General features: G+C 35.9%; 1 protein-coding gene across 3 annotated transcripts in view; it reads left to right on the forward strand.

Annotated features, from left to right (window-relative positions):
• The window catches only part of Diaph3 (diaphanous related formin 3), a 433,102-nt gene that overhangs the window by 277,798 nt on the left and 137,151 nt on the right, over window positions 1-18,153 (forward strand). For all 3 annotated transcript variants that reach the window (XM_040754912.1, XM_040754964.1, XM_040755016.1), the window contains one exon: window positions 12,792-12,927. In XM_040754912.1, the coding sequence (XP_040610846.1) occupies window positions 12,792-12,927 (136 nt within the window). The remainder of the gene's footprint in view (window positions 1-12,791; window positions 12,928-18,153) is intronic.

Genomic DNA, 18,153 nt, shown 5'->3' on the forward strand with positions numbered 1-18,153 from the left:
ACATAAAGATTCAAAGCTAGCTGTGTGCAATTAACAGAGTACAGCAGTCTTGTCTTTCCTGACCCCTTTTCATCCCATACAGAATACTATGAACAGAATAGACACCCAGCTTGTGTTTAGCTGTCATTAGATTATTTCTATAAGTTATTACTTCATCCAATTAAAATTTGACATTCATCTTTGTTGCAAACATTAACTCAGTTTGGTTTTGGTCTATATAGTTGATACATGTGTAGTGAACAAATACTAAAGCAAGAATAATGCTTATAATCTTAATGTATCTGTTGGTCAAATGAATTTTGTATTTCTCCTTAATTGTCAGTAAGGGAGTAACTTTTATCCCATCTATTACTTCATCCAATAAGAAGGAATTTTGCTGTAAAAAAACAAAATTGGCAAGTAGAACAGCTAGAACACAACCTGTTTTAGCAAATCATTTCAATCACACAGATATGATGCTTGTCAGCTCTGAATGCTGTTTGTGCTGACTGCTGTGCGAGCCAGCTAGACAATAGCAGGAGGGCAGAGCACTTAATGTGTCCTGAATGCCCCTTAAAGCTTGGAGATTGATATGTTTTATGTTGTCAGAGGTAAAAATATCATGAACAAGTAGGGTGTTGAGCCAGCTTCTGTAATTATAATAGAAAGCATTTTCAACCCATGCATATTTTGGTGGGCTTACAATTTTCAACATTGTATTTGGAGGCTTTTCACATAGGGCTTCTGTCTTCATTAGCACCTTTGTTATTCTGAGATCATACTTGGAGCTCTAAGGCTTTCCACATAGAAGAACATATTCTGTTTTTCCCTCCCCTCTCCCCATCCTTTGGTGTCTGTTCATTTAAGCAATGTGATTAATACTAGTTGCATAGTATTTTGACTTTGCAACTTTTTTATGATTTTTTTCAAAATGAAACCATTTTTTCTCTTTACTGATAAGATTCATTCTTACTTTGCATTGCTCAGTGGGATAATACATGTATTTGAAAGACTGGTTCTGCATTTTAAAATGACTGGTAATTTGTATTTTCCTTTCTGGTATATTGCTCAATGCAATAGAAAAACAAGAATTAATAGATTGATTCTTTTAAATAACATTAACAACAGCATGCATAATATTAGCACATGTTAACCCCTGAAGAAATTATGAACCAACAAGGTGCAGACAGAAATTCATAAAATAACATTATATTTATACATCAAATGTAGACATCCTCAGACACAGACATCCAGAACACCAGAGGAGGAATGAAAGAGGTGATGTGCCCCAAAGGCTAACTTTTATGTGTTGAACAAACAAGTTTCACATGGGACATATGAGTTGTCTTTCCCTAAAACAGGGAATTAACTCAGCCAACTGCTAGCCTGTTACTTACCTACTCCCAACACTGGGTAGATACCATTCTGTCCACTGGCAGGCGAGAATTCTACCACTGAACCACCAATGCCATTCTATCCACTGGTTTTTCAGTGTTTAGCCTTATGATTGAGAAATAGAAAGAACATTATATCACTTCAAGGAAAGAAAACACAATGTGCATACTCAAATTATGTTTGGGAAAAAAACTTACATCTATATCATCTTGTGATAAAGACCCACTGTGCTAGTTGAAGTGTTTTATTTACCGTAGAGCTTGCAGACCAAGCAGTCTGTAGCAAAGTACTGAAGGGTGAGTGATGTTACCCATGGGATAAAAGTGCTTTCTGTTCCTCTCTAAAGGCGGATGGTTTAGAAGGGAGGAACTGGTCAATCGTGAGCGCCTGCATAGCCACCGGGCTATTTTAGATTCCTCGTTAGGGGAGGTTTGTCCATTATCATATTGTACCAGCAAGTAACAGTTGGTATTGAGTTCTAATGCTGAACTGTTCCTGCCAGAGCAGAGTGTGCTATGTTCACCTATCTTCTTAAGTGCCATTGTAAAATGACGGGTGGTGATGCGAGAATAAAACCAATGTGATTTCTTTTACAGACTGGGACTCATTGAGTAATCAGTTTACTAGGATTTTTATTTGTTTTTACATTTGTGGGAATTTGCTAGTTATTAGGAAAAATATTATATGGGAAACTGAGAACCACATGCTTTTGAATTCCCACCAAATTGTGTGAATATGCATTTGAAATATTTCCCTTCTTGGTTCATTATGGAAATGTTACAGGAGCTCGAGAATGTCTTTTACAGTTTTTGTTTGTTTGTTTGTTTGTTTTTTAAAGAAATTATTTTCTGTTCATTCCTGATGCTGAAGCAAGCTATCAGCAGTTTCCTGAAAGCAGTCTTACTGCCTCCACATGACGGTAAACATACCTAAGCAAGGCATGCATTCGCAACATATTAGATATTACTGTATTTGTTTGCTTAGCAAAGACTAGCCTGCTTCTGACAACACCCACTCCTAGAAAGCATTGAGAGTTAAATTCCAGTTATGTAGTTAGAGACACCAGACAAAAAGTAAATACTTACAAAACAAAACTTGAGTTTAGTGAAACTTGTATTACAGAGATGTATTTCAGGCTTAAAAAACTTGAGTATACATGAATGTTGAAAGAAATAAAACTCCCAAGAGCAAGGCATTTAAGCTTTTTTTTTTTAATGAGATCTCTCAAGGCCTGAAACAAAAATATGCAACATATAAAATAGCTTGAAAAACATTGAGTTGGGTATATAAAGCTATTTAAATAAGGTGAACAGAAATAAAATATAATTTTTTAAAAGTAGATATCTACAGCTATTCATATTTAATATGATTTTATATTTCATTTTTGTATTACTGATAAATACACTAAGGAATGTGTTGCTTTCACTTAAAATTAAGCATTTGTCATATGTAACTTAAAACATTGCCCAATTAAAAGTCATTGTAAAATTTACTTTCAAATTTTAAATTACCATTACACTGCTTTCAACAACAGCTTAAGCAATATTTTGAAGGAAAATATAGGTAAGGAAACTAAAAGTCTCTTTACCAAAATAACATCCCTGAGCACATTAGATTTGGTAATATTAAAACAATGTGCATACATATGTAAATTGAGTTCTTAGAGGAATAATGGCTAGACTTGAGGTTGAGAACTACATCTTGCCTTCCATATTTAATTCATCACCTTCCCTGCCAAGTCATCCAGCCTGTATTGGATGCCTCCACTTCACTCTCATTCAACTTGGTTGTAGCATCATATTCCAACATCTCTGAATAGAAACGCTTACATTCTCAGAGGAGCTATGAAAATTGGCGTTCCCTTATGCTTGATAGAAGCATGTTATATTGACAGAAGCTAGAACATGGATCTTCATGAGTCGTTGCCGAATAAATGTACTTGAGGCATTTTCATACTCTCCTGAAAATCCTATTTAAAATTAGTGATATACAACTGCTAGGGAAGTGTGATATATGGCAAATATATGATTTGACCTCCTTAATTCTTGAAATATCCACATATATTATCCTTTTTACAGTAGCAAACGAGGCAGCATCACACAGCTCTTCAGTACCAGATAGCCATTTAAATAAAAGTATATATGTTTAGATTTCCATCTCATAAGATTATGCCATCATTCAAGTAAGTATGTGACAAAAATAATTTTATAAAAATAGTCAAATTTCATATCTGTCTATTATCAGAGGCATTTTTATGTTATAAACTTTAACATGTGTGTGACGGCTTTCTTAGAATTAATTTTATATGAATAGCCAATTGCCTTCCTTTAATCCTGGAACCTAAAACATATGTCTAAGTTACACATAATTACATTAGTGTAGATGATCTATATCATAAATTAGGTAAGATCTGTTATTCAGCTTTACAGTCTTAAACGCTGAGGACTCCAGAAGATCTACCCTACAATAATTCATCCAACTTCTTTAATGCTCATATATTCTTCTTTTCTTATATTCTTACCAAGCTTTCTCAGTAATCCAATGAGCCATTTTCAAAAATTGGAAATAACCAAGGACAAAAATAATTAAAAGATAAAGAGGGAAAGCAGAGTCATCATGGGCTGTGAAGTTATAGACCAGGTCTTATACAGAGTAAGAACATTACATAAAGCTTTCAAAATAAGTATGGGGTGGTGGGAAATTAATCTGGATGAGGTTAGAAAAAAAAACCCCGCTTATTTACAGAGCTCAATCTGAGGTTCTGTGCTAAAAGATGATGGCAACTTAACTTCCCCAACACGTAGTAACTAAAGTCAGCAAAGTAAGAACGGAATCCCAAGCACTAAACAACTTTGGTGTTGGATAATGATATAACAAGGAGATACCAAAATAGACATAGACATTCTACAAATATGAAAGACACAAAATGTCTAAGAAAATAAAATAGATTTAAAAAAACATATAGTCTACTAGAAATTACCACATAAGAGGAAACGGAGTGGTTGAAAGGGAAATGTGGTTTTTGAAGTTAAACACACAGTGGACTAGAGTGAACTGTATTTTACCTATTCAATGCAGGTGTTCACAGGACAATCCAGGGACATAGTGTGGTTGAGGGAAAAATGGAACAGGGTGAGACAGTCTTTCCTGTTTTGTAGCAAGACTCACAAAGAATAGTTTGAGGACAATAAATGAAGTACAATAAACATTCAAAGCAGTACTTAAAGTGTTTCCAGACCAGAAAAATCTGTAATCAGGCAGGAGAGCTGGTTAAGTGATTTAAGAGGGCATGCTGCTCTTACATAGGATGTAAGTTCAGTTCCCAGCAACACAATTAGGGCAGGTGATGATTACCAGTAACTCCAAATCCAGGGGGATCCAATGCTGTTGGCTTCTGTGGGCTCTTGCAGTCGAACACATGTATCCACAAGCATATACAATAAATATTCTGTTTCTTGAAAGTAGAAGACAAGTTACCAATCCATCGTTTTCATAGATATGCATTACTTCTGCTCAGCAGAGGAAGCCAGTAGTACAAAGCATCATATAAATATGATGATAAAGCGTAGCTATTCTTCTAATGTTGATAGTCTTCTAAAATAGGGGCAGAGTTAGGCGATTTTTGAAGAAACAAAGAGTAAGTGTGTGATTTGTGTCCTCTTGTGCATTGGTGTTCAGAGAACAGCCTTAGGTGTCAGTTTTTGCCTTCTAGCTTGTTTGAGACAGGCTCTATCTTGTTCAGAGCTTGCAAACATCAGGCCAGCTCGACCATGGGCTTCAGAAGATTGTTCTGTCTTTGCTTCCCAGTTCCCAGGGGAAACACACTAGGATTATAGGTCTTGGGCTAACTGTGTTCTGCTTTTTTTCATGTGATTTCTGGAGATTAGACTCAGGTGGCTGGGCTTGCAGGACAAATGCTTTAGTCACTGTGCCATCTACCCTGCCTCAACACACTCCTTTAAAATGAACTTTAAAAACAGACTGGCAGGGTTTTCTTAACAGGCCAGATAGTGTTTCTGGTTTCACAATGTACTGCTCAAAGCTGGTTAGTTACACACCTGTATAAAACAGCATAGCTTTATTAGTATAGCTATTTTCCCCTAAAACTGTATTAATAAAATATGATTAACACACAGTGTACAGTCAGTTGTCCTCTCTTCTAAAGGATGTATTTACAGAAGTATTTTTAAAGAAGGTTTCTATTGCTGCAAAAAGACAGCATGAACATGCCAACTTCTAGAAGAGAAACATTTAGTGGAGGGGGCCCACAGTTTCAGAAGTGTGGTCCATTATCATCATGATGGGGAGCATGGCGGCATGCAGACAGACATGGTGCTGGAGCTGAGAGTGCTCAGGCAATAGGAGGAAGTCAACTGACAGTCACATAGAGGGAAGCTTGAGCAAGAGACCTCAAAGCCCGCCCCCACAGTGACACACTTCCTCCAACAAGGTCATAGCTCCTTATAGTGCCAGTCCATTTGGGGGCCATTGTCTTTCAAGCCACCATAGGGCATGCATTGTCTGTATAATAAAGTCATTTGGAAAGCCTAGAGACTAGAAGTGTCAGGTATAAATTCCAAGTTGTAGGGGAGAATTAAGAGCAAGGAAAGAAATAAAGAAAAAAGTCAGCATGAAATAAACATATAAAAGGAATAATGCAAGGTAGAACTAATAAGGATAAAAATCACAAGGATGCTTAGATTATTATAAGACCTAGATCCACGGGATACAGAAAAGGGTGAAGTGACATTACAGTTAATGAAAGGCAAGGAAATACTGGAAGAAAAAAAGGAAGGTGTGTTAATAACAAAGTATACCTAATAGCAAAAAGTATTTTCTCCATGAAGATAAAAATCATACTTCACCTGAAGCATACATATATTACATATTGTGAGATAGCCCCAAATAACAATGTAAATTTTTTGGTAGGGTTGCATGTTTCAAGACAGGGTTTCACTGTGTAGCCCTGGCTGTCCTGGAACTCATTCTGTTGATCAGGTTGACCTTGAACTCAGAGATCTACCACATCTGACTCTACCTCTGAGTCCCACAATTGCTGATAAGGTAAATATTGGTAAAGTATGTGGATAAATCCAATAATTAGCATTATGCTTGGAAAGTTTGTCAATGTTCTCTTGGCTATTGGTAACCAGACAAAAATATGCTGAAGCCATACAAGCTTAACGCTTCAGTAAAAGGCTGGTGTTGATGAGTGTATCTAGTACCCAAACTCCCATTAAAGAACATGCAGTTCACTGAAGCAAATTGGAGCTATTATTGAAATGCTTTACCTGATGCTATGAAAGCCAGATCAATAAATTTCTAACCATCAGTTTTATTTGTTTGTCTCATTAACATGAAGTTAGAACTTTAAAAGGAAGGAAATGTTTGAGCATGTACTAATTTTGTAAGAGCATATTAAATGATTGATGTCAAGAGTGAGATCATAGGAAGAACTTAAAACAAAGATTATACATCTCCTCAGACCATTCACAAATATTAACTTCAAATAACTAAATACTGAAGTGACAAAAACAACTTCAAACCTTAGGAAGTACGTAAAACACCTCTATTGAAGTACAAAGATTACCTTGAAGACTCAAAAGGGCCAGCATTTAAGGGAAAGAGACTTTGACTATGTAAATTTTAGGAGAAATCTTTATGAATAACTGTAAATACTTTTGGGATTATACTTACAAAACATAAATTAACAAAGACATGGTGCCAAAATTTTCTAGAGAGCTGATAAGTTTTTGAGAAAAGAAAAACTCACCTTAAATAAGGAAAGCAGATAAAATAGGCAATTCATAGAAGAGGAAGTAAATACAAATGATGTAACAATTACATGAAATGATGCTTGGATGAACTAGTAGCCAGAGGAATATAAGTTAAAGCATGATGTAAAATCACCTATGCTAGCAACATTTAAGACTTGTGATGACCATTTTGGTGTTGCTGCTTGGATGGACTAGTAGCCAGAGGAATATAAGTTAAAGCATGATGTAAAATCACCTATGCTAGCAACATTTAAGACTTGTGATGAACATTTTGGTGTTGCATAGGCTGTAGGTACAGTACATAATGGAGGTCGAAATGTATTTAATGTCTTCTAAGTTCAGTAACATTCTAGTCCTTTGGTTCATCAGTTCCACCTCTATTTGAGGAGGGTAGTGGCTTGCAGATTTTTATGGTGATACTTAACATATGAAATAAAATATTTACAGTATGATCCAGCAATCTTGCATACATATATATATTAGAACAGAAATAAAAGCTATAATACATATGGTTTCAGTGTGTATTGGCCTCAAGTTTTTCCTTCACTTTAAAACTGGCTGTCAGTAATTTTATATACTAATTTAGGAACCAGTTAATGGCAAGCACCATGAAAGAAGTCTTGCATCTGTGCTGTAGATGCCACATATATTGTTTGTATCCATATTCATATTGTTCATCATAGCCAAGCATTGGAAACAACTTAAATTCTACTAATGGAATAAATTCAATAATATAGGCAATATAAGTGAAGTATAATTTAACCTATAAAAATCATTGTTACACCTGGGCATTGGTGGTGCACGCCTTTAATCCCAGCACTCGGGAGGCAGAGGCAGGTGGATCTCTGTGAGTTTGAGGCCAGCCTGGTCTACAGAGCAAGTTCCAGGACAGCCTCCAAAACAATACAGAGAAATCCTGTCTCGAAAAACAAAACAAAAAAATCCTGATTATTACTTATTTTGAAAGGTAAAAAACAAGTTATAGAATTAACATAAATGACAATAAATTTTCATGAAATTCAAAGATAACATGATAATATTAACCACAACTCATGAGCATTACTGTCTTTCACTTCTAAATTTTACTCGTAAATGTGCACATACCTATATGCATGCACAAATTCAATTAGATATATACCCTTTTCATTTCTCAGGAAAAAAGTGTAATGTTATTATAAATATTTAAACAACTTTCAACATAATTCTTAGTACATCAGTTACATTCCAAAAATAATCATATGTGTGATTAAATAGGAGCTCCATATTTTTCTCCAGAAGTCATATTTTTGCTGGCAGAGGTAAACATTTTGGGATCATGTGTTTGTTAGTATACATGGGTATTATTACATAGATCTTAGTCAAAAGTATGTTAGTCTTAGTTTTACTTATTGGTTTTTGTTTTGGTTTTCTTTAATTGAACAGCCAAAATCTGACTGAAGTTTGAAACCCCTCTGTGGTCACTGATGTGGACTGACAGAGACCCACAGATCTTTCAAAAAGGGTTTGAAAAAGGCTGTATCTTGGGAAGAATTCACAGAGAATGTCTTGTAGCAATAATGTAGTTGCGTGCAGTCAGTGGTGGTACACATTTGCTGATAGACCACACAAATTCAAGTATACGATTACTTTTTCCAATTAGTGACTTGTAGTCAACCAGTTGATATTTCTGGCTCAACCTTCCTTACAAGCTTTGAATTTGGCATTTACAGAATTAAGAAGCCGTTTTATCTAAGTTAATAATCAGAATAAAATCCTTTTTAAAGGAGGTAGACTTTTAAATGAAAATTAATACTGCATTTTCCCTAAAACAAAAAGACTTTGGGAACTATTGCAGACTGTATTTCTAAAGATAACACTTTAGATCTTATAAAGTAACTTTGTTTTCTCTTTATTCCTCTAAGAGGGTGTGGCAGTTATATCTGTTGCTAGAAGCTCTAAAAAATGTTCACATAGTAATGTACCCAGTTATTAATGGGGAATTTACACAATATATTTGAGAAGTTAATGTAATTCATGAATAAACTCTGGGTTATTAGATTCTTTCTATTTATTTTTCTCAAGCAAGTAATACGATTTTAGTCCTGAATATTTGTTTGTGCTTTTTCTTAACCCATCTTCCTTCTACATTTAAATACGTGATGACACAGGTATAGGCCGAAGCTCTTCTTGTCAAGGAGTTTTTGTTTGTTTTGGAATCGCCATATCTACCTGCTTAGCTTATGTTGATTTCTGTATCTGCCATCATCTCATAGTTGACTTAGCATGTGCGGCCATGAAAGAGTGGAAATACACCCACTTCCAAGTGCAACTTACTACCCATACACACCACTGGCTGTTGAAAGAAACAGCAAGAAAACAGGTCAGAGACAGAATCTTTTATTACTTGGAGAAGTAGTGATAAGACACACTCAGCAGCGACATGGACAGTGGTTTGTGATGCAGAAAAGAGTCTGGAGTGCAGTGAAGCTGTCATGCTTTCCCCCTTTTCATGATTCTGAAGTATAGAGAAGTAGATTTGCTCTAGCAGGAGACCCAGCTAGAGACGTAAGTACTTGAGAGATGACAAGAAGGTGCTTGTTTAATACAATCGTCTTTGTGTTCAGTCTCATAATTTAGTGCCTACAAACTTCTGAATTGAGCCTGGAAAACCCTAAACCATCAGGCTTCACTTACCCATGCAAAAATACAATTGACACCCCAAAGACGGGATAACAAATAGTGTATCTAGGGCCACATGTGTATGACCATGGCAGAGAATGCAGATTCTGCTTATTCCCCTTTCCATGTTTCAGTGTGTGACAGTTTCATGAACTTTTTTAGAGAAACTGAATAAGAAAGTCATAAGAAAGACACATCAAATACAGAGTTGTAAACATCAGGTGAGTGGGTCACAGTAAACAGGAGAGCTCTGTTATAGTTCTCATGCTGTCTGATGATGATCTTAGCTTTTTTGGTTAGTGGAAGTTCATGGTCTATTCATACATTCTAAAGGATTTGCCTAATAATCACAAGGATGTTAGGTCAGAGTGACGGGAAAGGAATGGCTATTAAGTGGGCTAAAGATAGCCCATGATAAATTGTAATTAGGCACTGGATGTGAAACATTCTCCAAATTAATTAGAATTCTAATCAGCTGATCAGCCTTGTGGAGAAGGTTCCACATAAGGCATCGTTCTTTCCAAGAAGTGGTATTACCACACCTTAACCTTTATAACTTTATTACCACTCTCTTTCCATCTCTAAAACTTGGTGAGCACTTTCTAACAGGTGAGGCTGTAATGTTCTTGCACAGAGCATCAGTTAGTACCTTCATCAGTGTTTGATTGCTATGAAGAGACCCCACAACTATGGCAACTCTTATAAAAGGAAGTTTTTAATTTGGGGCTTGCTTATACTTTATAGTATCAATCCATTACTATTATCGTGGCAGGGTGCATGGCTGCAAACAGTACTGCAGCAGTAACCAGAAGCTTATGTTCTGATTCACAAGCAGAAAGAGACTGGGCTTGGCAAGGGTTTTGGAAATCTCAAAGTCCACCCCCAGTTACACACATCCTCCAGCAAGGCCACACCTACTCCAAGGTCGCAACCCTTAGTACTTCTAATCTTTTCAAATAATGCCTCTTTCTGATGACTTAGCATTCAGATATGTTCACCTATATGGGACATTGTTATTCAAACCACCACACTTAGCCAGCTCCTTAAGTTTTTTAATTCAGCTGTAGTCAAACCACAGGTAGTATAAAGGTAGTGTAAAGTGATTTCTTAGCTGCTGTGATATTGGGATTTTGGTTTTTTTATGATATTGGCCTCTTCTGTTTGTTATTTTTATAATTATTCCTTGTGATTATAACTAAACTGTCACATGATCCCCTCCCTCATTGCTCTCTTTCAAATTCATGGTCTGTTTTTTTTTTCATTAATTGTTGTCATATACATATGGCCTTTTTTTAAAGGAAAGGAAGTTCTGAGTCACGCGGGTGGGGTGATAGAGGAAAAGGGGAGAGAAGCACATGGTGGAGATATAACCAGCAATGGTAACCCCTATAAGAGCTGGAGGAGAGATGAATGTTTCAAATACTCCTTTTCTGTCTGATAATATTATCTATCTTTCTTGTTTCTGTTGTTTTCATTTCTTGCCCATTCTATCCCATACAAAGAAACCAATGTATTTTCATCCTTTCCCTTTTCCCATCCCTCTCTTCTTCCATCCCTTCCTCCTGTTCTCCATTTAGCATCGCTCTCAAGTATATATTGAAATTAGTGGGTGAGTGGGTTAATATTTTGTCTTTCTTTTCTTCCTTAGAGTGTTTCCTTCGTTATTCTTACCAATAACTTCATAATTTACTTTGTAATTTTTAATAAGGAACTTGTACTATCTCTGGGTTTTAAAAAGATGGGGAGGTATTAAGAAATAACTCAGTCAGACAAATGTTTGCCTCTCAAGCCTGATAACTGTGTTTCTCTCTAAGCAGACAGGCAAAAGCTGGGTATGGCACAGTGGCTAGGGCCTTTTATCCCAGTGCTGAGAAGGCAGAGACAGGTAGGGCCCCAGAGCTTGCTGCTCTGCCTGGAACTCATTAGTGAGTCAGCCTAACCAAATTGCTGGACTCCAGCTTCAGTGGGAGACCCCGTCTCAAACAATCAGGGTGAGAGCTATTGAGAACAATACCTGCCATCAGAATCCCGTCCCCACATTCTTGGATTTGCTCTTGAATAGAAACATGTATACACAAATGCAACACACACGGGTATAGAAACATATAAATGGTGGTTATATGTTCAGTGGTTGTGTTAGGATCTGTGCATACTTGCACTTAATCCAAAACACTGCAACAAACATAAGAAATCAAATGGGCTTTTGATGTAGTTCAGTTGGTAGACCTCTTGCCTCGTGTACAGTAGCCCTGGGTTCAATTTCTAAAACTGCATTTAAAAGAAATATATTAGGCTACTTAATTACATTTTAATTGTATGCTTTTAAAATATTGTTGGTAATTAACTTGTAACCTGTGTGTTTTCATTGACACTTAGATAAAATACACTGTTTGTTGTAGTATGGTGCCATGCTGTTTGTTGGCACTTACAAAATCTACCTTTACCTGCTGATTCTCACTAATGCCACATGAGAGGCATTTCTTGATTGGTATAAAACTTAGAAATAAGAAATTAATTAACTAATCACATATCCATTGAGATCTTCTTTTCATTAGCATGTTATTGGCTTTGATCAGCCGTCGCGGGATCTGGCTTTGAGACCTCAAATATTTATGCACTTCTCTTTTCTATATGGAAAAAGAAAGTCTTGGTTTTTTTTTTTCATCTCTTTTCTATCGTTTCTTCAGCTGCTTCTCTTAAAGTTGAAATACTTACGAAGGAAAAATACGGAAGACTCTTAAAGACTGTTAGAAAGCGAATTTGATTTGTGTATTAAGCGCCTTTTTAGTTTTAGTTTCTGTCTCTTCCCTTTTAGGTAATTCCAATTACATGCAGGTGCTTTAAACCTAGCAGGGTGTTTATAGATAAGTAGTAGTACTGAAAAGTATGTACTCATGGTTGTACTTTGTGTATGATTTTAGTGTGTTTTCTTGTGGAATCACTGGTTAAAATTAATCACTTCTCAAAATTTATCTGTATTAGCAAGCGTTAAAGGAAAACATCAAAAAAAGAGAAGCAGTAGAAAAGGAAAAACGTGCCAGAATTGCCAAAGAGCGAGCAGAGAAAGAACGCCTTGAACGCCAGCTAGAGAAAAAGCGCTTACTAGAAATGAAAACTGGTGAGTCTTGTCGAGTTCCCCACTCATGCTGTGGACACATAACATTCATGTGGTACCTCTTTAACATTTTAATGTATTTGGCGAACGTAGAAATATGACCACTTGTTTCAATAACTAGCCACAGAGCAGATCTTTCCTCCCTTTCGTTTATGCATGTATGTTGTCTTCTTCTAGTGTTGGTCCTCTGGAGGATTGTAGGTCAAATGTATTCTCTCTCCTTCACTATTACTTGGGTGACAAGGCTGCAACAGTGCTGGTCTGTTAATACATTTACATCTATAAGCAACTAACATGGGGAAATTCTAGGGAGCATGAAGCATAGGCGAGAGAAAACATGACAGAAGATAATGATAAAAAAAACTTTAAAGTGGTCTGGGGCTGTCATTCTTGCCTGATGTGCATGAGCTTGAGGCTGAGTTCAGTCCCTGTAACTGAAGAGAGAAGGAGAGAAGGAGGGACTAAGGGGGTGGGGGGAGAGGGAGATTGGTAGAGAGGACAAAAGAGACCAGGAGACTAGAGCGACAGCTACCCATTGTAATCCCTACAAATCACTTGATTTCTTCTAGACATGACAATATTGTTGTCAGCATACTTTATTGTCCTTCAGGGACTTGGCTGAAACTTCACAGACAAAAAGGCACAATGTCTGGGGTTTAAGTGCAAATAGCCTGAGGTGACTGAGATGTAGGGGCTCTATAGATGAAACAGGAGAGTGTCTACAGCTGGAGAGAGTACCGGGGGAAGGGTGCGCCCACTCTCCTGTTTTCTCTACTTACTTTATAGTGTGCTTTCTAATTGTAATGGAAATTGTTTGAAAAACTTGACAAATTTGACTACAACCTTACAGAAGCATCTATATATTTTACAAACTTAGAAGGGTGATATTCTGATTTTTTTTAATTTATCACACTTTATTTTTGTATTACTTCTTAGATGCCTCTTAGTTTTCTAATAAGAGACAGACAAGGTGTGGATCCACATGGGAGGGGAGTTGGGAGAGGAGGAGTATGGGGGAACAAAAGCTTAATTTAAAAAAAGCTAACTAGGGAAGCATCATGGTAAGTTGTAATTTCATTATCAGCCCTAACAATTTGGCTCTTTTTTTTTTTTCAAGCCTCTAATATAAAATCCACCAGCTTCACTGCTAAATCCTGGTAGCTCACAATTCAGGACAAGAAATAGACCTAAGGTTCTCTCCACACAGGGAGAGAGTGGGGCTGCCCTGTTCTCTTTCCATGCACTTTGATGGACATACTTTATGTTTAGAAGAAAAATGAGTGTAGTAGTGTACCAGGTGTGTTTCTTCTAGAAAGGACAAATCTTCTAAGTTTAATTCCATATTTATGTTAGAAATTCAGAAAATGTTCCAGGAATATCTGAAAGTGTCACCAAAACTGAGTATCAGAAAAGTGTCCTATTGACTGTTAAAATGTACTTCTGGAATAATCATAAATTAAAATCTTAGCCTAATTTGTGTTGCATCATTATATTATTTGAACATTTGCTCGCCTAGTTAAGTCATCTAACTGATTATTGATGGCAGATGGGCTATACTATTGAGGTTTGGCCTGAGGCACTGTAACAAAGAGCCTCTCACATTTGCTATTGTATCAGTTTATAAAACTGAACTCTGATGGAACTTGTTCTTAATGAACTTTCAGGAAATGACTAGCCATATTTCTCTCTAGGAATCACTGTCAACATTTAGGTACATTGTCCCTTCAGTACCTTTGAATACAAACTCTGACCCTAGTGAATATACACCTTAATGTCCACATCATCTTGCTAGACATTGAGTATTTCATGTTATTGTTAATCTGAAATACCTTGCCATTGGTTCCACTAAATATGTCACACCTAATTTGACTTATATTATTCAGAAAGTAAGTGATATAATTGGTTTTCCTGACTTTACAATGTGATCAACATTGGCCTCACATAGTCAGAAAATATTTGAAGTAATTTATTAAAGCACAGAATAGAGAAGGATATATTTAAGACTTGTGATGCAATTTGCCAAATATATTGCCAAAAATGTTCTAATTTTTCCCACTGTTCCTCATCAAAATACAGTTGTGCACTGGTTGAAGATCCTCATTTTTATGAGATTTTGTTTTGAAAATGGTCATTTTAAAAGTGCTGATAGTTAATATTCCCAATTTTGCAAATTGTTTTACCTTAACCTTTTCTGTTGGTTTACATATTAGCCAACTATAAACAACTATGTTGTCTCTTAAATCTTACAATTATTCTCATTTATATGTTTGGCATGTGTGGTCTTGCTTTCATGTGTATTCATGTATGAAATGTGTGTTCTTTTGTCCTACAATGTTTTTCCTTAATTTCTTTTTATCACCTATATAATAATATGCTGTCTCAAAAATCAAAAAAATGAAAATTAAGGACTCATAGACTTCCATGTTTATCGTGGAGCCCATTATATTTGATCTGTTATTTTCAAACAATTATTCTGCAGTGTTCTTTCCAAGATATAGTGTGCAAATGATGACAAACGTGTCTAAATAAGTGAAGTATCTTTACCCAGTAGGATTTCTTAAATGTCTCTGATACTTTATACGTTAAAGCATCATTTTCTGAGGACCAGTTCAGAGTTTATATGAGAAGTTTTTCTTAGCAGGTATTACTCTGGTATAGAATATACTACTTTGCAAAGCACTGTAGTCATCTTTAGCCTGACCATGCTGGTATAAAAATAGTGTGAATGTGTGAATTACTGGGTTTACATTAGTATTTGATATTGCTTTGGACCAGGATCTTTTTATTTCATCTTATTTTTGTGTGTAAGACACAACCCCTGAGATGACTGAGTGAAAGAATACTCCTGCAACTCTGCGATAAAGCCACGTGGACCTTCTTCACATAGATTTTCCTGAGCTTAGTATCTCCACCAGGCATAAAGAACTGAGTTTTTTCCCAGATATACAAATCTCTAGTCACTGAGATAGTGGAGTAATTAAATCCTGTTCTTTCTTACCGACCATACTTGATGACTGCCCTTGGAGGGAGAATGGGCAGCTATGTTCAGATCTACTTGTGTTCATTATCTCTGTCCTTTCATAACCGGGCTTTGTTAATAGGATGAAAGTAAAACTGTCAGCTAGATCTCTTCCAAAAGGGAACTGAATGTTAAAACTCCCTTTGAGAAGTAAGTCTGAAAACAACAGTCTAGGCTCTTCCTTTATCATTTTCTCGTGTTAAAAAGTCATGTTCTCCTGTTTCTATCTTAAGAGTGAGAAGCTGGAGTCTTCAGATACTTACATAGGCAGATTTGGTGATTTCTGCCAAATGGGTATTATCTTGCAAACAAATAAGCAAATGAACTTCAAACAGTCTTTATTTAATCCCTATGCGAATTTAGAATAGGGTTTAAGTTTGAAATATTTTAATTTAGAAAATGCTTAAATACAAAACATCTATATAACATATTGAACATGGGTGCCAGTATTAGTTTTTAAAGTACACAGTTTAGTATGTGTACTTATATAATCATTTTTAGAGAGACAGAATGGGAATAATAGATTTATGTAATTACATACAACTTTTTCCAAACTCCATTTCTACTCTTAATCATACAAACAAATAGGGCATTTGATAATAGAATTCAAATATTATGCTTTAAGATTTCCTGCGTGTGTAACATGATTCACATAATTTTTCAGTAGCACATCAGAATGGCCTTGAAATGGACTCAGAGTTGTATAATTATGTTTTGTGTAGGAAGTAAATAAGCGATTATTTAATGAAGCAATAAAAACTATACTAGCAGCCCCTATATTTTAGTCTTTAGGTTACAATTTGTCTATTATTTATTAGGCTTAAATGTCTCATTTGGTGCAGCTTCAGTCTATTAAATAACGGATAATTAGCTTTTAGGAATCCGTTGTTTACCCACATGGCCAAAACTGCTCCTTTGTTTTCCATTCCACAGTTTAGAACAGCTAAACAATTAGGCATCCATTTTAGAGGAAATGCATATTGCATAAACACCACTTAGGAATGTCTCTGCTGTCTCAACAGATATGCAATTTATTTGTGTTTTTGCTTTCAGAAAGACTCTGACAGTTACCCTCTCCTCTATAGAAGCCATAAAACTGAGATTATTTTCCATAATTGTGCAGATTCTAGTTTTTTGCTGTAGTACTTTCAATTTTCTAATGTTATCAGAGAGTGATGCATATAAATAAGCCAATGGTTTTAGTCATTTTTTTATTTGTGCAGGATGGTAGAACAAATTAAATTGGATTGGCTTGGATTCATTTCTGTTTTCTTCCATTTATCTTTTATAGAACAGTAGTAATAACTATTTTTTATTAGCATTCATTGATCATGCTTACTCTTCCAGGCTCTCCGTATGTTTATTATCATGTGTGGTATTTAAAATAAATTTGAGACTTTTCATCAAAACATTCAATTTACTTGCAGAGTTATTACACACAATGAAGTCCAGGCCCACATCATGATCAAAGGTCAATCTTTTTATCATTATGTTATCTTCCTGACAACAGATGATTTAACCATGGCCTGGGGGAAGAAAAGAACCAAATTAATACTAGTAATTGGTGATACTAGACTTTACCTATATAAGAATGTTGAAAATTGTTCTGTGACCCCAGCAGAGAGGGGAAACTCTCTTTTGTGCCACTGTTAGTGGTTTTAAAACAGGTTATCTGTTCCTTTGTATTAGCAAATTGTGAGTATTTATCTTAGGCACGCTTCTCTGTGTTACCAGAAATTCCATTTTAGTTTTCATGATTGAAGATTTGTGTCAGTATTAAGGATTGAGAGGATCATATCAGTGAAGTCCCACTCACTTCTTAAGGGAATCTTCTATGATCTAAATGGCACAGGGTCCAAGAGAGTCCTGTGCTCAGTAATCCTGTGGGAGATGGAGATGACCCCCATACTTTTGATGTTAATCCCCAAATTGGAAGTACAGAACTTATCGAGTAGTGAGTTTAAGAAGAGGCACAGATGCAGCATGCTCTCATCTTGAAAGAATGCCCTGAAATACCTTATCCACCTCTAGCATTTCAGCCACACGAGATTTTTCCTTCTGATATTGTCACCAGGACTCTAGTGTGAGCCCTCAGGGTGTTTGTTAGAAAGCCTGCACATATTTCATTGTATGCAGAAATTTCTTTCATTCGAATGATGTAGTTTCCAGTATGGAGATTCATTAAGAATGAATCTTTTGTACACACTAAT

Source organism: Mesocricetus auratus, unplaced genomic scaffold (genome assembly GCF_017639785.1).
Source record: "Mesocricetus auratus isolate SY011 unplaced genomic scaffold, BCM_Maur_2.0 Super-Scaffold_2245, whole genome shotgun sequence".
NCBI classification, from domain to species: Eukaryota; Metazoa; Chordata; class Mammalia; order Rodentia; family Cricetidae; genus Mesocricetus; species Mesocricetus auratus.